At 42.1% G+C, this 18,738-nt stretch overlaps 1 protein-coding gene across 4 annotated transcripts in view; it reads right to left on the bottom strand.

The window, feature by feature from the left end:
* Nucleotides 1–453: 453 nt before the first annotated feature.
* aatka (apoptosis-associated tyrosine kinase a) overlaps nt 454–18,738 on the bottom strand; it is a 38,858-nt gene continuing 20,573 nt past the window's right edge. Inside the window, exons 1-12 of one of the 4 annotated variants that reach the window (XM_086088332.1) lie at nt 12,186–12,569; nt 11,284–11,363; nt 10,441–10,559; nt 10,027–10,114; nt 8,710–8,843; nt 7,919–8,003; nt 7,713–7,834; nt 7,383–7,532; nt 4,031–7,259; nt 3,660–3,909; nt 3,401–3,586; nt 454–3,293 (exon numbers count right to left, since the gene is read on the bottom strand). In XM_086088332.1, coding sequence (XP_085944458.1) covers nt 3,265–3,293; nt 3,401–3,586; nt 3,660–3,909; nt 4,031–7,259; nt 7,383–7,532; nt 7,713–7,834; nt 7,919–8,003; nt 8,710–8,843; nt 10,027–10,114; nt 10,441–10,559; nt 11,284–11,363; nt 12,186–12,201 — 4,488 coding nt within the window. In that variant the 5' untranslated portion in view covers nt 12,202–12,569 and the 3' untranslated portion in view covers nt 454–3,264. Of the gene's footprint in view, nt 3,294–3,400; nt 3,587–3,659; nt 3,910–4,030; nt 7,260–7,382; nt 7,533–7,712; nt 7,835–7,918; nt 8,004–8,472; nt 8,536–8,709; nt 8,844–9,772; nt 9,817–10,026; nt 10,115–10,440; nt 10,560–11,283; nt 11,364–12,185; nt 12,570–18,738 lie in introns of those variants that run through there. The other 3 variants (XM_086088322.1, XM_086088340.1, XM_086088349.1) reach the window with 3 other exon arrangements.

Below are 18,738 nucleotides of genomic sequence, written 5' to 3' on the forward strand. Positions count from 1 at the left end.
TCCATGTTTCCCTCATCCAGCACACCCAATTTGAATAATCAGGATTGTTATCAGGCTTCGGCATAGCTTGCTGATCATTTGATTCAGGTGTGTTGGAGGAGGAAGACATAGAAAACAGGCTGGACCGGACAGGGTCTCTCGAGGACCGGACTTTCCTGATACTTAACAGCTATATTCTCTTCTGGTAGCTTGATTGTACTGTATATACTTGAATAATAGAGAAACTTCCCTTAAAAAAAGGTAGGCTTACTGTATTTTTCTTCTCTGAATATTGTACATTTTGCCACTATATTCTTGTAGCATAGTGTTATATTCGGAATATTACAACTTTGTTCCAAAACCGTTCTGGTCTCCATTTTCATAACTATGACTTTGTTCTCATGATTTCACCCTGTGTGGCATTAATACTCGTATAAGTATTTCACAAGAAAAAATCAGACACACCGCCTGGAAGGAAGTATATTGTGTGTATTGGGCTGGAAATAGTACAACAGCAGTGAATGACGGAGAATGGACAACAACGATTGTGGTTACCACCTTTCTCCAACGACGTTAGCCAATGAGAGGGAGCCACGGCGGTAGAAATTCAAGTCAAGCTACCTGCTACATAGTCACTTCACATTCATACAATATGTAACATATGTCATCACCTGAAGGTGTCGCTTGTGTAACGATATGCAATAATACGTAGACATAGAAAAGAGCTGCATGGATGACGCTGACGATTGACTGTACGTTGATAAGACGACTCTGCTTCAAAGTGCCTTGAAACGTCCCTTTGGTGTCTTTGAGTTGCAGGTTTTGTCCCTTTGGTGTCTTTGAGTTGCAGGTCAAATACATTTAAAAGTGGACATTTTTCTTCACATATTTCCAAGGTACAATGGATATGAAAAGTTGAAATAGTTCTGTTCAAATGCCAAACGTATCCTCTTATAACTGGAATGTGGCAGTTCAGAATTAACCACATTCAAACTCGTTAAATGAGTCCGCAGACACCTGCCACCATTTTAAATGCTTCTAACCCTGAAAGGTTTTGCTGATTTGCGGCTTTTCCTGAATGTTTTTGTTGTTGCTTTTCTTTTTTTTGATGGCGTGAAAGTTTTGTGCAACTGACTACAGTTTTGAACTGTTCATAATTCATTCCACATAGCCATAACAAAATCACTCAAAATTGTAACCAAAACCAAGGTTGAACTCTTTGGTCATAATTCCAAAAGGTGCGTTTAGCCCACTACAAGCCGTTGAAGCCACAGGGCGGCCATCTCGCCTCTCCCATCTCGTGAGCAGACTACTGGGGGGGGGGGGGGGGGTTGGGGGTTATGTTATCACTGAGTTCCTTAGACCCCAATATTAGATTTGGCAGAGGCATCTTTTGTTGAATTACAGGTATAATTCATTCATAAAAAATATACAAGGTTCCTCCTGTACACATCATTAAGCATATCATTTATACATGTGCTTAAGGCAAGTTGTAAAATATCTGAAGTCCTCTTGTTTATGTTCAACAAATTTAAAACATCATAAATCATTCTATTTCTACTAAATGCTGTCTCAAATGTTCTCCAATTTTGATACTGTATAGGATTGTATGGCGAGAAACGTTTCTTGGGAGTGGTAACATGGCGGCCTCGCGACTTCGAAAGTCTTGGTCCATCGGCTATCCAGTAATATATACAGATCAGTGGTTTAGCCCAAACAACACTGCTCATCGCCAAAAGAACACTAACTGCAAGACTTTAAAGATACTGTGTATAATATTTAGTGCCATCTAGTGGTGAACTAATAGAATGCAATGATTTAGAAACATGCACCCTCAGACAGACCACACTTTACAAACAATTACCATTATTATTTGGAGTGAGCTAGCGAGCAACCCAGTGAGCAGGAGCAGCATGAGCGGCGAGCAAGAGTGACGAGGAATAACTTGCTGGAGCGGCTAATGAGCGACTAGCAAGATTTAGTTGGAACGGCTAGCGGAAGAAGCTAATGAAAGCTAGCGAGAGCAAAACAGAGGGAGACAAGCTGCGGTAATCACAGGACTCAGTGATGACCACCTGCTGTGGAAGGTAAGCGGCGGTCGACCCATTGGTTCCGACACTAACTGACTAACAGTTCTTATCCTTCGGGTATCTGTAGCAGCAAGATGGCGGTGAGATGAGACTCCAGCCATGTAATACGATTAACGATTAAGAGACCTACAATTATATACAAAAAAAATGTGTGCTGATGTGATAATGGACTGCTTTTTATATTGAGCTTTAACTACACCATATGGTGCCCAAAGCGCTTTGTAATTTAAGCCTCACATTCACCCACACTCATACACCAGTGGTCGGCTGCTGCCATGCAAGGCGCAGGGAGCAAATTGGGGTTCAGTGTCTTCTTCAAGGACACTTTTACATGGTCACCAGGGGGAGGATCGAACACAGAACCTCAAGGATGGGAGACGATCACTCAACCACTGAGCCATGCCACCCAAAATATGATAAAACATATTTTTGCATATTATTGAAATTAATAGTGGGTTTTTAAAATGAGTGAATTTGTATATCACAGTACCTTAGATCACCAATAGATGGCACTAAATAATACACATTGTCACTTTAAGGCTTCTGTTAGAAAACGTCAGTAAAAGTGCATCAGTCAGAACATCACACCTTTAGTTTGGCTTAATCAGATGCATTTTAAATGTGGCAGGTGTGTGTGTGTGTGTGTGTGTTTTCCATTGCACAAAAACCTGGCATTTGAACAGGGGGGTGTTGACTTATCCGGTGTATGTCATCCTGGTCGATTTTTGATTGTTCACCAGACAAGCCATTGCTTTTAATTTCCCCCAAAACTTTTCCCAAAAATAAAAACATCTTCATTTTCCACCAAAGGGAACAAATCGAAGCAGGTAACAGTCTTTAAAAAATGTTCAATGGAGGCAGCCAATGAATTTTTGATCAACTGTTTTATGCTTCACAAATGATCTTCGATGCGAACATTGAGCTAACACAGTATGTTTGGTGTATACTTTCGGGTAACACTGTCCGTTCTTAGTCACGTCGTCAGCAGCAAATCTGCAAATTAAGAAATGTGCAAATCACCACAAGGGGTTTTACTACAATACGAGGCACTGTCTCATCAAGGCCCCCACCAGGCAGATGACCTAAACAGACCATTAAAAATAAAACTCTGTAAAACATCACATACATCGTAATGTTTTGTTGTGTGTGTTGGAAGGGAGGTGGTGCAAATGTGTAACTGTCCACCGGTGGCCTCTCATTGTTTTGGACAGTCTTCAGCATTTCCTGTTGGGGTTGAAAACATTCTGTTAAATTGCTGGACACTTCATTCATTGACTAAACATAAAATTAAACCTGAAGTTAAACCATTTTTGAGGGAGGTTGATGCTGACCCGTTGGTGCAGTCGTGTCGGACACGTGCGTGATGGAGAATCTGGAGACCATGAACCGGTTTATCGCGGCAGATTTTGGCATCTCGGGACTGTTTGAAGGGGGAACTGGTGTCGTTTGGGGCTCGGCTGTGGTGTCAGGTGAAGGTTGACAACGCTCAAAAGCATGATCATTCTCCCACTCGAAACCTGAAGACAAATACATAACTGTCATGAAGGATAGCCGAACGCCCGGTAAATCTTGTGGCCTTGAATGTCCCACCTTGCTCTGTGTTGCCACTGTCTGTCTCCTCGGCATCACACTGTGCCTCACAGGCTTCAGGTTTGTTTTCGTCCGAGTTAGATACATTGTCATCCCCATTTGAGATGTTTTCATCCAAGTTGGAGGTGCTATCGTCCAAGTTGGTGGCATTTTCATCCATGTTGGAGGTGTTTGCGTCCATTGTCTCCTCCCCGCCTGGGCTCTCTTCAGCGGAGAAACTGTAGTCGACCAATTCTCCAGTTGGGCTCTCCTGGAGTTCAAAGGGGGAAAACAATGCTTTAACACTTTCACTGCCATAGACGACTACAGTCGTCAAAGATTCATTTTTACTGGGCTGGCAATGATATTCCCAAAAAATATTCACGTGGTACCTGGTCAAAGAGGAAAACGGTGACATCATCAAAGAAGGACACGGCCTTTTTCTTCCTCTCGAGCTCCTCACAGAAGGACTGAGTGAGGAGCGTTGGCATCTTCAGGAGGCTGCGGAGATGCCTCGCTCTGCTGCTGTCGCTGACCACCACCGGCACTGCGGTCAGATCCTCATCGCTCACCTCACTGTCTTCCTCCTGGATGCTGTAGGTTCGCAACTCTTCATCCGACTCGCTGTCGTCGGAGTCGTCCTCGTCCTCCGCCTCCTCCAGCGGGGCTCTTACAGCCTCTCCGCACAGTTCCAGCAGCGACGAGGCGGACGACATGTCTGCGCCGCCGATTGATGCTTCGCATGAGCTGTCCTGTGAATCGCATTCCTCAGCATCAATGTCCTCAAAGTCATCCTCGTTTATCCTGAGTGACTCCCCTCTGTCCGGCAGTGCTTCCACATGATTGCATTCTGGCAGCTCTTCCTCCGCCGTGGATTGATCTGTATTTTCGTCATCTTTGGGTTCATCATCGTTGTAATCAGACACAGTGGAGTCAGTGCATAAAATCTTTACGTGGCAACAGTCTTCAGATCTGTTGCCTCCATCCTGGTAGTTTGTTGAGGCCTCCTGGACGGTAGGATAGGGTTCGGATTCAGCCGAGGAGCTGAGCTCTGAGCAGGGCTCCTCTTGGTGCTCTCTCTCCAACTCCAGAACGTTATAGTCTGGGGGTGCCTCTTTGGTCAGGCATCCGCCCATCTGTACAGGAAACGGTGACAACATGGACAACCCAGGTGTGGGAAAAGAATGGGGAGAGTTTGGCTCAGAGGATCTGGTCAAAATGCAACTTTCTCTTAGATTCGTGTGCTCATTGATCAATTCCATTTTGATTGGATCTCTGGAAGTGTTCAGCTTCCAGGCATACAACTCATGTTTACTTGGACCAGCAAAAAATTTACTGCCTTCCTCCCGAGGGCTTTTGTCATTTTCAGTATCATAGTCAGAGAAATAAGCAGAGTCCCGGTATGTGTTTTTATCAATCATGTCCTTGAAGCGGACCTCTGAGGCGCTAGTGAAATTTTGACGCACACCAACTTGTAGAATAAGTCCAGTTGCACTTGTTTGGGGACCAACAAACTCTTTAAACATAAACTCTGGAGATCCATTATTTTCTGTGTCGTACCCACTATCCAGGGATTTAGGCTGAGCAGGAGTACTGAAGGAGTCTGGGCTGAAGGCTTGGCCACAGGTGCTTGCCACCGATGACGAAAGGTTAACAGTATCTACGGAGTCTGGAGTTCCTTCCGGGTTCTTCAGCGGACTTAGCCCTTCATCCTGCATGTCTGCATAGTCAAGGTTGAAGTCTGTAAAGATGCTTGATGTGATATCTGTAAAGTCATCGTCCTCCTCACTGTAGTCCCCAAGCTCTACCAGAGTAGCACTGGCGTCTCTGTGACCAATTCCACTTCTCAACTCTCTGCTACTGTCTGATGATGGACAAGTTATCCTTCTATCTCCAAGAGCAGAAGCAGAGACTCCTTTTGAACATCCCTCCCAAATGTTAGCCCTCCGCTTCTCTGGTAGACCTTGAATCCAGCTACGAGATTCCTTGAAGGATGAAGGAGACTTCATGTAGGTTACATCAGGTATTATCTTGGGCTTAGAATGCAATCTCTCTCCATTAAGTAACAACTGCATTTCATTTTCTCTGGCACTCTCACTTTTAAGACAATTAGGACTTTGGAAACTAGCCGAGTCATTTTGCTCACTACTGGCTCCACTGTCTTGGTGACATAAGTGAGTGTACGACCCGAGTTCATTGAGTTTGCTGGCAGAACTACAGGCAGAGTCCCCTCGTTCTGCCTGCTCTTCACAATTCCTGGAACTGCGGAAGGTTTTGGTGGTATCCTTAGTTAAAGACCACACTTCCGTCATGTCACAGCGCACATTATACTGAAGATCCATATAATTCTCCATCCTGTCCCTATTCCTGTTGCTTAAGTTTGGGATATTATTGTTGGCAGAATGGTTTGAGGTCCAGCTTGTGAATTCTTCCTCTGAGAAATCGTCACTGTCCGCCCTCTGATGACCCACCAGCAGATTAGCACCTCTTTCAACATCTATACTAACGTGGTTTACGATGGGTCGCGTCTTCCGAAAGGATCCCATCGTGGTGTGGTAACTTTCATTAAGCATTTCGCAGCTGCTTCCTTCTTCAAGATAGGGATCACACAACCCCAAACTTGGGCTTTTCACTGCTTGTGTCACACTAAGCTTATTTTCTGACGATGCCACCGGATTACCAACATTGGAGTGTTCTGAATCTGACAGACTGGCTCGTCGCGTGGATTCACAGTAGTCAGGGTCAACTTGAAAGGATAAGGAATCTGCATGGGACTGGCTGAACGATACAGAACTGGAGGCCTGTCTAAGTAGTGGCTCCATGGTTAGCTGTACAGTGGGGCTTGAATCTGAATCATAGGCGGTTGATTTTGCGCCGTCTGCAGTTGACCAGTAAGCATTCGGTTGTGCCCTGGTTGAACCAATCTGACTTTCAGGAGACAACCTAGCGTTGCCTACCTCCAGCACAGGACTTAAGTCCACAACATTGTCATCCAAGTTAATGTTACACTCTGATGTGTCTTCTATACGGATATAATACTCACTGCTGACAGAGGGGCTGTGGGCACTCAACACAGGGACCACACCTGGATGCTCAGGCTCATAGCATGGGGATGTCTCAGTCCTGCATCCTCCTGAGGTACTTGCATTGCTTGAATAATATATATCCTGATAATGTGGGTTCACTTGGCCCAGTGGACCGCTGGTGGACAACGAGCAGTAGGGCTGCTCAGCTTGGGCTTGCTCCCACTTGTACTCAAAGTTGAGACCATGGCTTGTCTCAGTGACGATCAGCAAGTCGTCGCCTGTGTCAGAGTGAAAGCTGTCAGAGAAGTGCTCCAGCAGGGGGAAGGAGGACGAGGCAGATGAGGCCAGCTCAATTGCCTGAGCATGAGCCGGGCCTTGGGCCTCGGCTAGACTCGGGGTGAGGATGAGGGGTGCGGGCGCAGCTGTCTGGGAGGGGCTGCCGAGCAAATTTGGTCTCAAGTCATTCCAGCGTTCTTCAAAATCCTCCTCGGCCTCACTGGAGCCTTTGGCACACAAGTACGTGAGCAGGAGGTGAACTTCCTCGCTGCTCGGTCGCAGGTCGGGCTGCAGCCAGCAGAACTGCATGACCTCATACCTAGAGAGAGCGAGAACAGCAGAAAACAGGAACGATTTGTGATCAGAACACAATCATTAACTTCTAATTAGTTTGATTCTGGCTGTAAATATGCTTCCTGTCTGCAACTGAAGTATATCTCACCAGCGTTCTGCAAGGGGAAACTGGAGCCGTGGCTTTGGCAATTTGAGCTGCTGTTCTCGTACGGTGTACGTCAGCACCTGTCTGTCAGAATACTGCCTGTATGGCTGCTCTCCTAGCTCAAACAACTCCCACACAGTCACACCTAATGACCTGGAACAGTAAAAAACAATCAAAAGAGGATGAGCAGATCTTAGATCCAAACAAATCCTACTAGCATGTAGCTGTGACAGCATTAATTAAACTGCAATTTGAAGGCAAACCAGAATGACGGGAAATAAAGTGACAATGTGTAATAATCGAACTTAACAAAATCCTGAAAACCGATCTCACCATATGTTGCTTGCTTTGGTCTGGTCAACAACCAACAGGTTTCCATGGACTTCGTCTATGAGCTCTGGTGCGATCCAGCGCAGGGGCACCCGAATCTGATCTTGTGTGAAGTAATAGTCCTCCTGCATGTATTACAGAAAAATTTAATGAGGTAAATTTAAATTTTAATGAGGTAAGCCTGAGCAGCCAAAATTACGTGGTCATACCTTAAACAAACTATGAGAAAGCCCATAGTCGCCGATTTTCACAGACATTTCTGATGTGAGCAGGCAATTCCGCAGGGCTAGATCACTGTCAAGGAAAAAAGTGTGTTAGCCAATATGATTTTAGTATGTTTTTTTAAGCAGCGAATGAACCCGAATTTGGAGCTACCTTGATATATCACTAACTTACGCTAATGCAGTTGTAAAAACATAATTACAGTAAATATTTATATAAAAAACTCTTCTAGCCCATCAATCTGAAAAAAACCTGAATGAAATACTGTAAGAACAGTGACAACGTATTCTTACACCAATGCACAAACTAGTTAATAATGAGCCCATTTCTATCAAACTCATGTATGTCAGGACCGTCGTAAAATGAGGACATGCTGTAAGCAGAATCAGCAAACACATTATTCAATAAAATAGCTGCCAGCATTTATCAGTGACCTGGAACTCGCAATGATTTTCGACACATTTTTCAAACACTGGTCAGCACACCTTACACCTTCAGAACCGTGACTGACCCTGCACAGTCCACAAACTTTTTGTCTCACCTCCTCCGCAAACTCCAACCCATCATCTGTCAACCAGTTGGCATGGCAGCCGCAGATGTACGAGAAGAGTGTACGGGGTCGCCCCCGGCAACAAAATCACTGATGCTGGAGTTTTGATGCGACGACTCAGGCAGCACCAGGATGTTGTTGCAGGAAGAGACCAGCAGGGGGCAGCGCATGTTCACGCTGTGAGGACTGTAAGGACGAAGAAGAGGTCCTGCCGGGATGTTTCATTACCTGTGTATGAAGTTGTTCTTGTGGAGGTGTAAAAGTCCTGAAGCGACATCGCATGCCATTCGCTGGAGGATGAGCGGGTCGGGGGTGTCGGAATCTGACAGTCGGCAACTGCAGAGATAGCTTTTCAGGTCACCCTAGGAGGAAACACAACAGGTTGTTGCTATGAACATAATGTTAGTTAGTTAGATAATTAGCAATCTGATTTGTAATCATTAGGTACTACTAGGTATGAGATAACTAGTAGTTTCAGTGAAATTGTTTCACTAGTATACTGGTAAACGCAGATAAATAATTAGTGCTGCAAGCAGTGAACAACGGTCCCTAGCACCGCCTTTATTGTGACAAGTCGTAATGAACATCCAATTTTGACACTACTCTGCCAAAATTATACGGTGTGGCCTCTAAAGCTTAGCAAATTTAGCATCGCTCATCTGTCTTGGATACCTGCCTTTGATTAGAGGCTGATTTGAGCAAATTCTGTAGTAGGCCTTTGTCAAAGTTACGAGCCCTAGAATTTGCCTAAAATCGCTGCTTGAAACCTTGATGGCTGGTGAAACAATAAAATGGCCATTTTTGAACCAAAATGGCAGATCTTGTGTGACTTTTCGGGCATGGGCTCTTGAGACGTTTTTTTGTGGGTCTGCTCATAATGGACACGTCTCGCAAAATTGGTGCTTCTAAGGAAAACCAGCTTTGGGGTCTGAATTTTGAAAGCCAGTCATAATCATTACTGCAAGTCTGTAATGACAATCACGATCGATCAGTAGTGCAGTTTTAATGACTGGCGTGTCACAACATGCATATCCAGTGCTCCCCTATAGATTTTCGATTCACAAATTAGCTTCTTCTTTTTTTAACCTACAGTTTTTGCGCTCAGGCCAACGTCATGTCTAATACAAAAGCATTGCCTTAGCACCATCTTGGTGCCAAGGAACTATGTTGAAGAGATGTGAGAAGCTTCATAATGGAAGGCCACGGCCATGTCTAATATAAAAGTAGTGCTTAGAACCAGTCTTGTGGCATCTATAAACAGCAATAAACCTCTTAGAGGAACGTTACTTACTTGCGATTTTTGTTTTTCTTCTTGTTACTCCAACACCGTATGACCTTTAATAAGTAAGGACACATTTATATGATTCATTCACTGCCCAGTAGATTTACGTACGGTGCTCTCTAACCTAATGAGATCCGAAACCGTACATGTATTCCGGTATGAGTGCAAACTACGAACGCCGTAATAAACTGCACTGTTAAAACAAATACAAGAAGAATCTGAATGTACTGTGGTATTGGATCATAAAGGGAAATGTTTCCTACCAGAGGGCAAAACTCCATGACCAGCAGATAAGGAGTGACCTCCGAGCACTGGGCCAAGCATTGCAAGAGGGCGGGGTGTTGCAAGGTCCTGGAAGTACATTGATCATTCATTTTCATCCTTTCAATGCGCCTAAAATAGGCCACTTTCCTTATGATGGGCTTTTGTCCACAAAATCAAACTCAAATTTTGAGCGTCAAGCATGGTGTATAACAAGTAAGCCCAAAAAAAAGTCCTTCTAATTACATGAATTTTTCGTACAAAATCCTACAAAACTTGTCAGTGTTGTGTGTTTGGTTAAACCTGCGAATTTCAATCCCGAGCCCCGTGTGTTAAATGGTGACAAAACAAAGCCACAAAAGGAAAGATCCGGTAGCAATCCTTTTATTTTTTATTTTGTTTTTGATTGTACTAACCGATATGGCTGGACCTCTTCCAGGAACTGCATCTGGTCCTGGACACTTGCGCTGGCCTTCAGCTCCTTCACCACCACCTGGGTGGTGCTGAGACCCACGTTGACCTCACCCAACAACACCTGTGAGGTTAGCACACAGAAAATAGAATTTTCTTAGATTTTTTTTAACAAGCTTTTACATTGACCCCCTTTTTTTAACCTGTACATGTAAATAAATGCATCAAATAGTAACAAAGAAGCAACAATATAATCAACAAAAAAAGTGCATGCTGTATATTGCAATTCATATTAAGTCACATCAACTAAAACTTATTTGAATTTAGCAGTTATTTCCTATATTCGTAATAGTTTGTAATATATTGGTCAACATAATGCTATATGCAGAAATTCCCAAACACTATGTTGAAGCTCATCCGTTATGCAATTTCATTTCATTTGTCCGAATGTAATGACATGCAGAACAATGAAATGCTCATCCACTAGATGGGAGTAGCAAGATTATAGTTAACGAAATCTTACAAAATAACTACAACTAAAATTGGAAAAAAGATTTTCATTCATGAATGAAAATGAAAATCAAAGTGAAATTCTATCTTACATTTATAAATCAAAATGTATTTCGTCTTTGTCAATGAGAATCATACATGAGCTTACAGGGTTCATTTACAATATATCTATTTTGGTATTTCTGTTGCTACAGAAAATGGAAGGTCAAACAGTTGTTTGGGAATTATAGTTTTAGTTGAGTACGGTCAAAGTGTGGCTTGACTAGCTCATTGGTAGTGAATTTTCTAGTGCATTGTGTGTATGTGTAATTTGGGAATGAGACGAAGGTGTGTTTTACCTTGCCAAACCAGCCATGGCCAATCTCCTTGAGATAGAGTAAACTATGGCGGCCGAGGTCTGACGATTTGAGAAGCTGGACTGGAACAAAATAAAAAGGGGAAAACATTTTCATTTTATTGTCACTATCCGATAAAAAGCATCTACCTCCATTTTTTTCTTTTTATCCCAAGATAATTTTGGTTGAAGAATAATAACTAAACTTGATAAATTTGAATGCACATTCTTGGGATTTACCTTTTGTAAAACGAAATGCACCGTTTTAAATAATATCTTCAAAATGATCACCTTTTGATGAAAAACCTGAATTTTGTGTTTTTTTTTTCTTTCGTTTGAATTAAATAATATCTGTACTACTCTCTTACATGTTGAAATAGAAAATGCATTTTACTCAATGAAGCTTTTTTATTCATTGTTACAAATCAATGAAAAACATGTATCCAAATTTTGCGAAGTCTTTGTTTTTACCAGATGATTTTCTTGGGGCTGTTTTTCCTGAATAAAACCAACAGAAACAACATGACAATTTTGTAAGCATGCTTTTCAGTGGAAGATTATGTTTTTCTAAAACTAAATCTAAAAACCTTTTGGAAATACATGTTTTTCAGTCAAGTGGACTTTTGTTTTGGAAGACCGTTGCCATTGATTTGAAACCCAGCCACTGCTGGTGCCAAACTATACATACAACATGGGTGTAACTGTGCCAAACACATCATTCATGTTACTGTGGTGAGCCATGATGGGACAAGCCGAAAGTCACAACAACTACTATTAAGAATTAGTGGGAAAGGGAAAAACAGCAGGAGAGAGAACAGGATGACCAGATTAAGAAACGCACACACACTCGCGGTTTAGTGACAAAAAGCTGAACCACCAAGAGTCAGAGCACGTAAAACCCGTTACCTCGTTGGATCCTCATATTCCCGAGGCGACGCTGGCCAGTCGAGCGGCGGTGATGGAGCGGCAGAGCGGCTCGCCAGTCTGCGGATCAAGTCCAGCTCGGGAGCGTGAGAACGGAGGGCCCCCGCTCTCGACCCCGGGCATTTCGGCATCGTGTGTGCGTGAGAAAAGTCGGACCCTCCGAGCCCTCATGCAGCTGAACAAGCTTCCAGCTGGGCCATACAAACACACAATCCCGCTCCAGAGGTTCTCCAGCTGTCACGACAACATCCTACACGAACGCCAAGTACTTTCTGGATCTGGAACTTGAACTCTTTGGGGACCGTGACGGCCGTTGCTTGGTCGTGTGCCATCTGACGCGCCAGCTCGGGGTGCAGCTCCAAGACACCCATCCCGAGATGACATAAGCCCACCCCGTCCCCCCCGCAACCCCACCCGGCGGCATTCCTCGGCCGAATCGGACACAAAAACATCTCTGTAAGACGCAGAAAAGACTACTGTCACACTCGTCGCCCTTATCGCAAGCCCCCACCCCGCCCGCCGCTTCCATTTTAGGTCACGGTGCGTGCCACCACCCTGTGTCACAGACCCGTCTCTGTCCAGTCGCCGATAATGACAGTCCTCCTCTGCCTGCGTTCCACAGACGTTCCCGCCCGGGCCTTATTGCTGACCCACTGTCCACCCCGCCTAAATGGAGGCCATTGTTGGTGCCGCTCACTCACACGCTCGCTCACTGTCTCTTGGTACCGCAGCGCGCACACACACAAGGCCCATTCAGGCAGAGGAACGCCGGGCAGAGGTTGTCACGGCGGTAACAATCCCACACTTCTCCTCAAACATGCACTACGGGGACAAATGAAGGAGTGGGTATTCCATCCAAATGAGGAATGCGTGCATCCTACTCATGACATTCCCATCGAATGGATGCACAAAATCAATGAGCACCACTTAAGAGCTCATACATTTGTTATTAATTAGATAGATTGACAGATACTTTAGATAGATGGATAGTTTTATACATATAGTGCAATGTATGAGGCAAATGACTTTCTGACATTTATTTCCGGGATGTCAGAATATAGCCTCCCAGAACTCAAGCAAGGATCTTTGAGGGTGGGAGGCACTTCACACCCAAACAGCAAGCTCAGGGAGACAGAAATTCAAGCAGAAGGTGTTCAAAAACCGACAAGGTCATTGGATGCAAGTCTTGTGAAGCTGCCATCAAATAAGAGATCCTATGTTCTAATGTCATTTCAAATCAAGTCAAGTTTATTTCTACAGCCCTTAATCACAAACGAATCTTAAAGGGCTTCACATGCCCACAGTTGACAAATATTAACGATATCTAAATTATTATTATTAACAGTTGATGACTTGAAAATGATGCTGAGTGCCATTTGCAGGGGTCACCAAAGTGGTGCCCCGGTGTTTTTTCCCCAGTTTTTTTTTGGAACAGGGCCATTGTGGTTTTCTAGGAATATTTTATAAGTAATCATTTGAAAATATGAACAATGCAAACGTTTTATATAAATAAAGTTAATATTGATTTGTTTCCCAAGCATGATCAACATTTGTGTATGTCATTAAATATTGCTAAATAACTAGGGCTGTCACTAACGAATCTTTTTAGAATTGAATTATTCCATTGATTACTTTGGTAATTGCCCCCCCAACCCCAATTTTGAGAATTTTTTTGGGGGGGCCAACAATGTTTTGCGGTTGGCTTAGCCAATTTTGTATCTTTTTTATTTCAAACATAATAATAATAATAATAATATGATTAAAACTAAATTGAACACATGTTTTATTTCAAAAGTGTGTATCAAATTGTTGGCCATTTACGCTAATCAGTAGCCAAGCAGTAGCACTCAGCTTCATAAGCGCTGGTGACCCCTGCCCTAGACTATTTTGAAAAAAATGAGAGAAAAACATCACTTGCATAATAATTTGGAACGTGGTGTATATAGTATGCATCTTAATATGCATTATAGGGATTGTATAACCTTATTAGGATGTAATTTAAAATATAATCTTTGGGTGCCTTGAAAAGTGCACTCAGTGTAGTAAGTATAATTTATTATTTAATTGTTTTGTAATTCATATTTTCATTTTAGCCATTTAATTTAAGACCTTTTTTCCGCACTTTCCAATTTATTTAAGTCTCACTGATTATGCAACTAGTCTCGTGCCCTGCCCTGCCTCAACCCCTGATATCTGGATTTTGGCCTGTTTTACTGCCCCTTCTCCAACCCCTGATTTAATTGATTTCAAGTGATTGATTTGAACTGATTTAAAATAATTTAAAATCAAAAGTAGTTCAGCTTAATTTGACATGTAAGTTGTAGCTACATTGGCGATACTGTTACTGTTATAAGCATATGTGGTAATAAATATACAAACCCAATTGCCAAAAAGTTGGGACACTATACAAATTGTGAATAAAAACTGAATGCAATTATGTGGAAGTGCCAAATTTAAATATTTTATTCAGAATAGAACATAGAGAACAGGTCAAAGGTTTAAACTGAGAAACTATAATTTTAAGGGAAAAATATGTTGATTATAAACTTCATGGTGCCAACAAATCTCCAAAAAAGTTGGGACAAGTAGCAATAAGAGGCTAATTCAATTGCACTTATTAAAAAAACAGCTGGAAGACCAGTTACCACTAATGAGGTCCATTGGCAACTTGATTGGAGTATAAAAAGAGCTTCTTGGAGTGGCAATGTTTCTCAGAAGCCAAGATGGGTAGAGAATCACCAATTCCTCCAATGTTGCGCAGAAAGATAGTGGAGAAATATCAGAAAGGTGTTTACCAGCGAAAAATTGCTAAAAGGTTGAAGTAATTAATCATCATCTACAGTGCATAACATCATCCAAAGATTCAGAGAATCTGGAACAATCTCTGTGTGTAAGGGTCAAGGCCGAAAAACCATACTGGATGCCCGTGATTTCCGGGCCCTTCAACGGCACTGCACCGCAAACAGGAATGCTTACTGTAAGGGAAATCACACAAAGGGCTCAGCAAGACTTCCAGAAAACATTGTGGGTGAACACAATCCAACGTGCCAGCCGCCGTTGCCAGATGAAACTCCACAGTACAAAGAAGAAGCCATTTCTAAAGCAGACCAAGAAGCGCAGGCGTTTCTCTGGTCCAAAATGGAGTGTGGCAAAGTGGAACCCTGTTTTGTGGTCAGACGAATCACGATTCGAATTTCTTTGTGGAAAACTGGGGCGCTATATCATACTGACTAAAGAGGACAAGGACAAGCCAAGTGGTTATCAGCACTCAGTTTAAAGGCCTGCATCTGTGATGGTATAGGGTTGCATGAGTGCGTGTGGCATGGGCAGCTTCCACATCTGGAAAGGCATCGTCAATGCAGAAAGGTATATTCGGATTCGAGAACAACATATGCTCCCATCCGGGCATCATCACTTTCAGAGGAGATCTTGCATTTCTCAATGTCAGACCACATGCAGCACCAATTACAACATCATGGTTGCGTAGGAAAAGGATCCGGCCGGGTATTGAAATGGCCAGCCTGCAGTCCACTTCTTTCACTTCTAGAGCACATTTGGCGCATCATAAAGGGGAAGGTGCAATAAAAGAAAGCCCAAGACAGTTGAACAGTTAGAGAGACGCGTGTTAGACAAGAATGGGACAGCATTCGTATTTCTAAACTTGAGAAACTTGTCTCCCCGATCCCCGTTTGCAGACTGTTGTAAGAAAAAGAGGGGATGCCTCACAGTGGTGAAAATGGCCTTGTCACAACTTTTGGGAGATTTGTTGACACCATGGAATTTAAAATCAACATAGTTTTCTCTTAAAATGATACATTTTCTCAGTTTAAACTTTTGACCTGTTCTCCATGTTCTATTCTGAATAAAATAATAAAATTTGGCACTTCCACATAATTGCATTCCGTTCTGATCTCCTTAGTCGCAACGTTGGCCCTGCATTTTTATATCATTCCAGTCTCAACAAATAAGATAATCCTCCTATCAATCCCCACATTTGGACCGATCGCACTATGCCGCAACAACAAGGGGGATTGGTGCAAGAGCCTGAGGCCGCTCACATCCCGAAACACTGAGCGGCCATCCATGTGGCGCTCTTCTTCCTTCCAAGCGAGCACACAAGCAGACGGCTGGTGAGTCACGCGGGAGGAAAACCAGCCCGAACCAATCTTTAACTCTTGATATGGCTCGCTATGTAGTCAACAATACACCCCATTGGCTACTCCTGCACCAGATATGTCAGATAAAGTCAATGCACTATTGACTGAATAATCACAAGGCACAAGCTACGGATTTGTGTGGAAAGGCAATACGTTGTTAATGTATCATGTCATTGATGACAATCGTCCCCTTCATTCGCTGTAGGAACTATCATCCACTTTTTGTTAATCCTGCTAACTAACAAAAAACGGTGTGAAATTATTCATGGTTAATCATCATTGTGTTGCCGAAAGAGAAGTCAAATGTAGAGGTGAATGAATGGGTTTAATGGCGGGTCTTGGTAAGATGTATTTAATTTGCATGCGGTATTCAATATTCTCATAAGTTGATGTAATGAAAAAATTTATACGTGATGCATCAACTCAATAAGAGCTAAAGTACATAAAAATGCAGAGCGGGCTTTGGGTCAGATTCCTTCCCACGTAAAGTGCAACCTCTACAGTGAATGGATTTATAATGGTAACAATTAGACAATGGGCCTACAGTTTATCTCTATGTGTTCATTAAGTGACTCCATTTTAGGTTAAAGTCAATTACTGTCTCGTGAATGGGTGTCTTTTAGCTGGAAAAGACAAACAAAAGTCACAAATATTCATAAAATATTTTCATTTTAAATAATAATGATGACAATATTAAATTAATAAATGACAAAAAAATACAGTATATTGATACTTTTTTTATTTAAATCTCGGTACATTCTAGTTGCGTTTCATCTCTCTTGCTCACATCCTTAAAATAATTTAGCAAGTTAGAATTAAAATAGTTGCAAGGACATTCTTTTATTTTCCTCCATATATACACGTCACAGTTTGGAAATGTTTGTTCTGGTGCAGATTTGATAAAAAAAAAAGAAGAAGATGGTTGCCACTAGGCTTCAAAATATAGTTTTAGATAGAGGATAAAGCATATATGCCCGTGAGTATTATTGTATACTCTGTCTGCATGTGCTGCTACCGTTTACACTCAAATGCAAGTTTTTAGAGGTTCAGAAGTACAGTACCGCAAAATCAATGCTAGTTTTGTAACTCGTCTATGGTGTTTTACATTGTGTGTTAGCATTAAGCTAGCGGTCATTTATAGGGCAAGGTTTTGTAGTTTGGTTGTGTACACAATAATTCCCATTTAATTCTATACGTTTTTTATGAAGCCCTCTAAACTCATTGCTTGTTGTGACCAGAGGTGGGTAGTAATGAGTTACATTTACTCCGTTACATTTACTTGAGTAGATGTGTGAAGAAGAAACGCTACCCTTACTCATTTGAAACCAAATAGAACGAACACCCCTGGCCTCATATACAAAGTATGTTTGGCTAACATCGTGCCAAAGAGCAGCTCTATAGCGCGGTGTCTACCGTGTCTGCCGAAACAAAGTGACATTTCCACATAAAAAAACCTCAACATCAAACCTGAGGAAACATGCTGCGGTAAGTTTGACCTAAATTCCCTTTTTGCTGCATTTAGGCAGGTGTTTGTCTTGTTAAGTTATAGAATCCCAGATTTTCCGATTATTATGACTAAGACTATTTTGTAAACATTTTGTTAACTGGTGCCATAAACCAAACAGGCCACTATGCAAGTTCTATGGAGGCATGGATTGGCAATAGCCATGACTAAAGTGTCACAAATTATGAACAGTAAAGATAGGTTTGGTAACTGATGACCAGAAAAACCTGACCTGGTTAGGAAACATATCAACGTTTAGCTGTTTTTGTTCAATGTAGGAATGATAGCATATATAAACATAAAAGCTTTAGGCTCAAAAGTACAAGTTTCTAATTGTTCTTCTGGATGGGTATTTACAAAAATTTTGCGACCACAATTTCAGTGTACACTCAGATTTAATACATTAATCAACACAAACCCTACTTTTTTATAGACTCTGACATGCACACAGGCTGCCATATTTCCTTGTTTTATACAATAACTGTGCTTGTTGAAGTGAAAACAGTGAAAAACAGATTTGGAAACATGAGTATGTTGTTCCTTAATGTGTTATTTTGTGAAAAAAGTATTTCTTTTTATTTTATTTTATAATTTGAAAAGCCAAAATGTGCACATAATTTGATGGTTTTGTCTGATGACATTGTTTTTAAAAAAGGCTTTATGTTCAGTTACTCAGTACTCAGTATATAAATATATATTTAACTTGTACTTGAGTAATATTCTTTTGAAGTAATGCTACTCTTCCATGAGTACAAATTTTGGCTACTCTACTCATCTCTGGTTGTGACCTCCGCTGCCACCATCTTGTGCTTTTATCTCAACATTTTGCTCTCACCTCTAGACAAATAAAAAATAAAGTTCAAATCTCCATTCA

Source organism: Leptonotus elevatus, chromosome 1, assembly GCF_054856555.1.
Source record: "Leptonotus elevatus isolate MCC_2025b chromosome 1, RoL_Lele_1.0, whole genome shotgun sequence".
In the NCBI taxonomy this organism is placed as follows: Eukaryota; Metazoa; Chordata; class Actinopteri; order Syngnathiformes; family Syngnathidae; genus Leptonotus; species Leptonotus elevatus.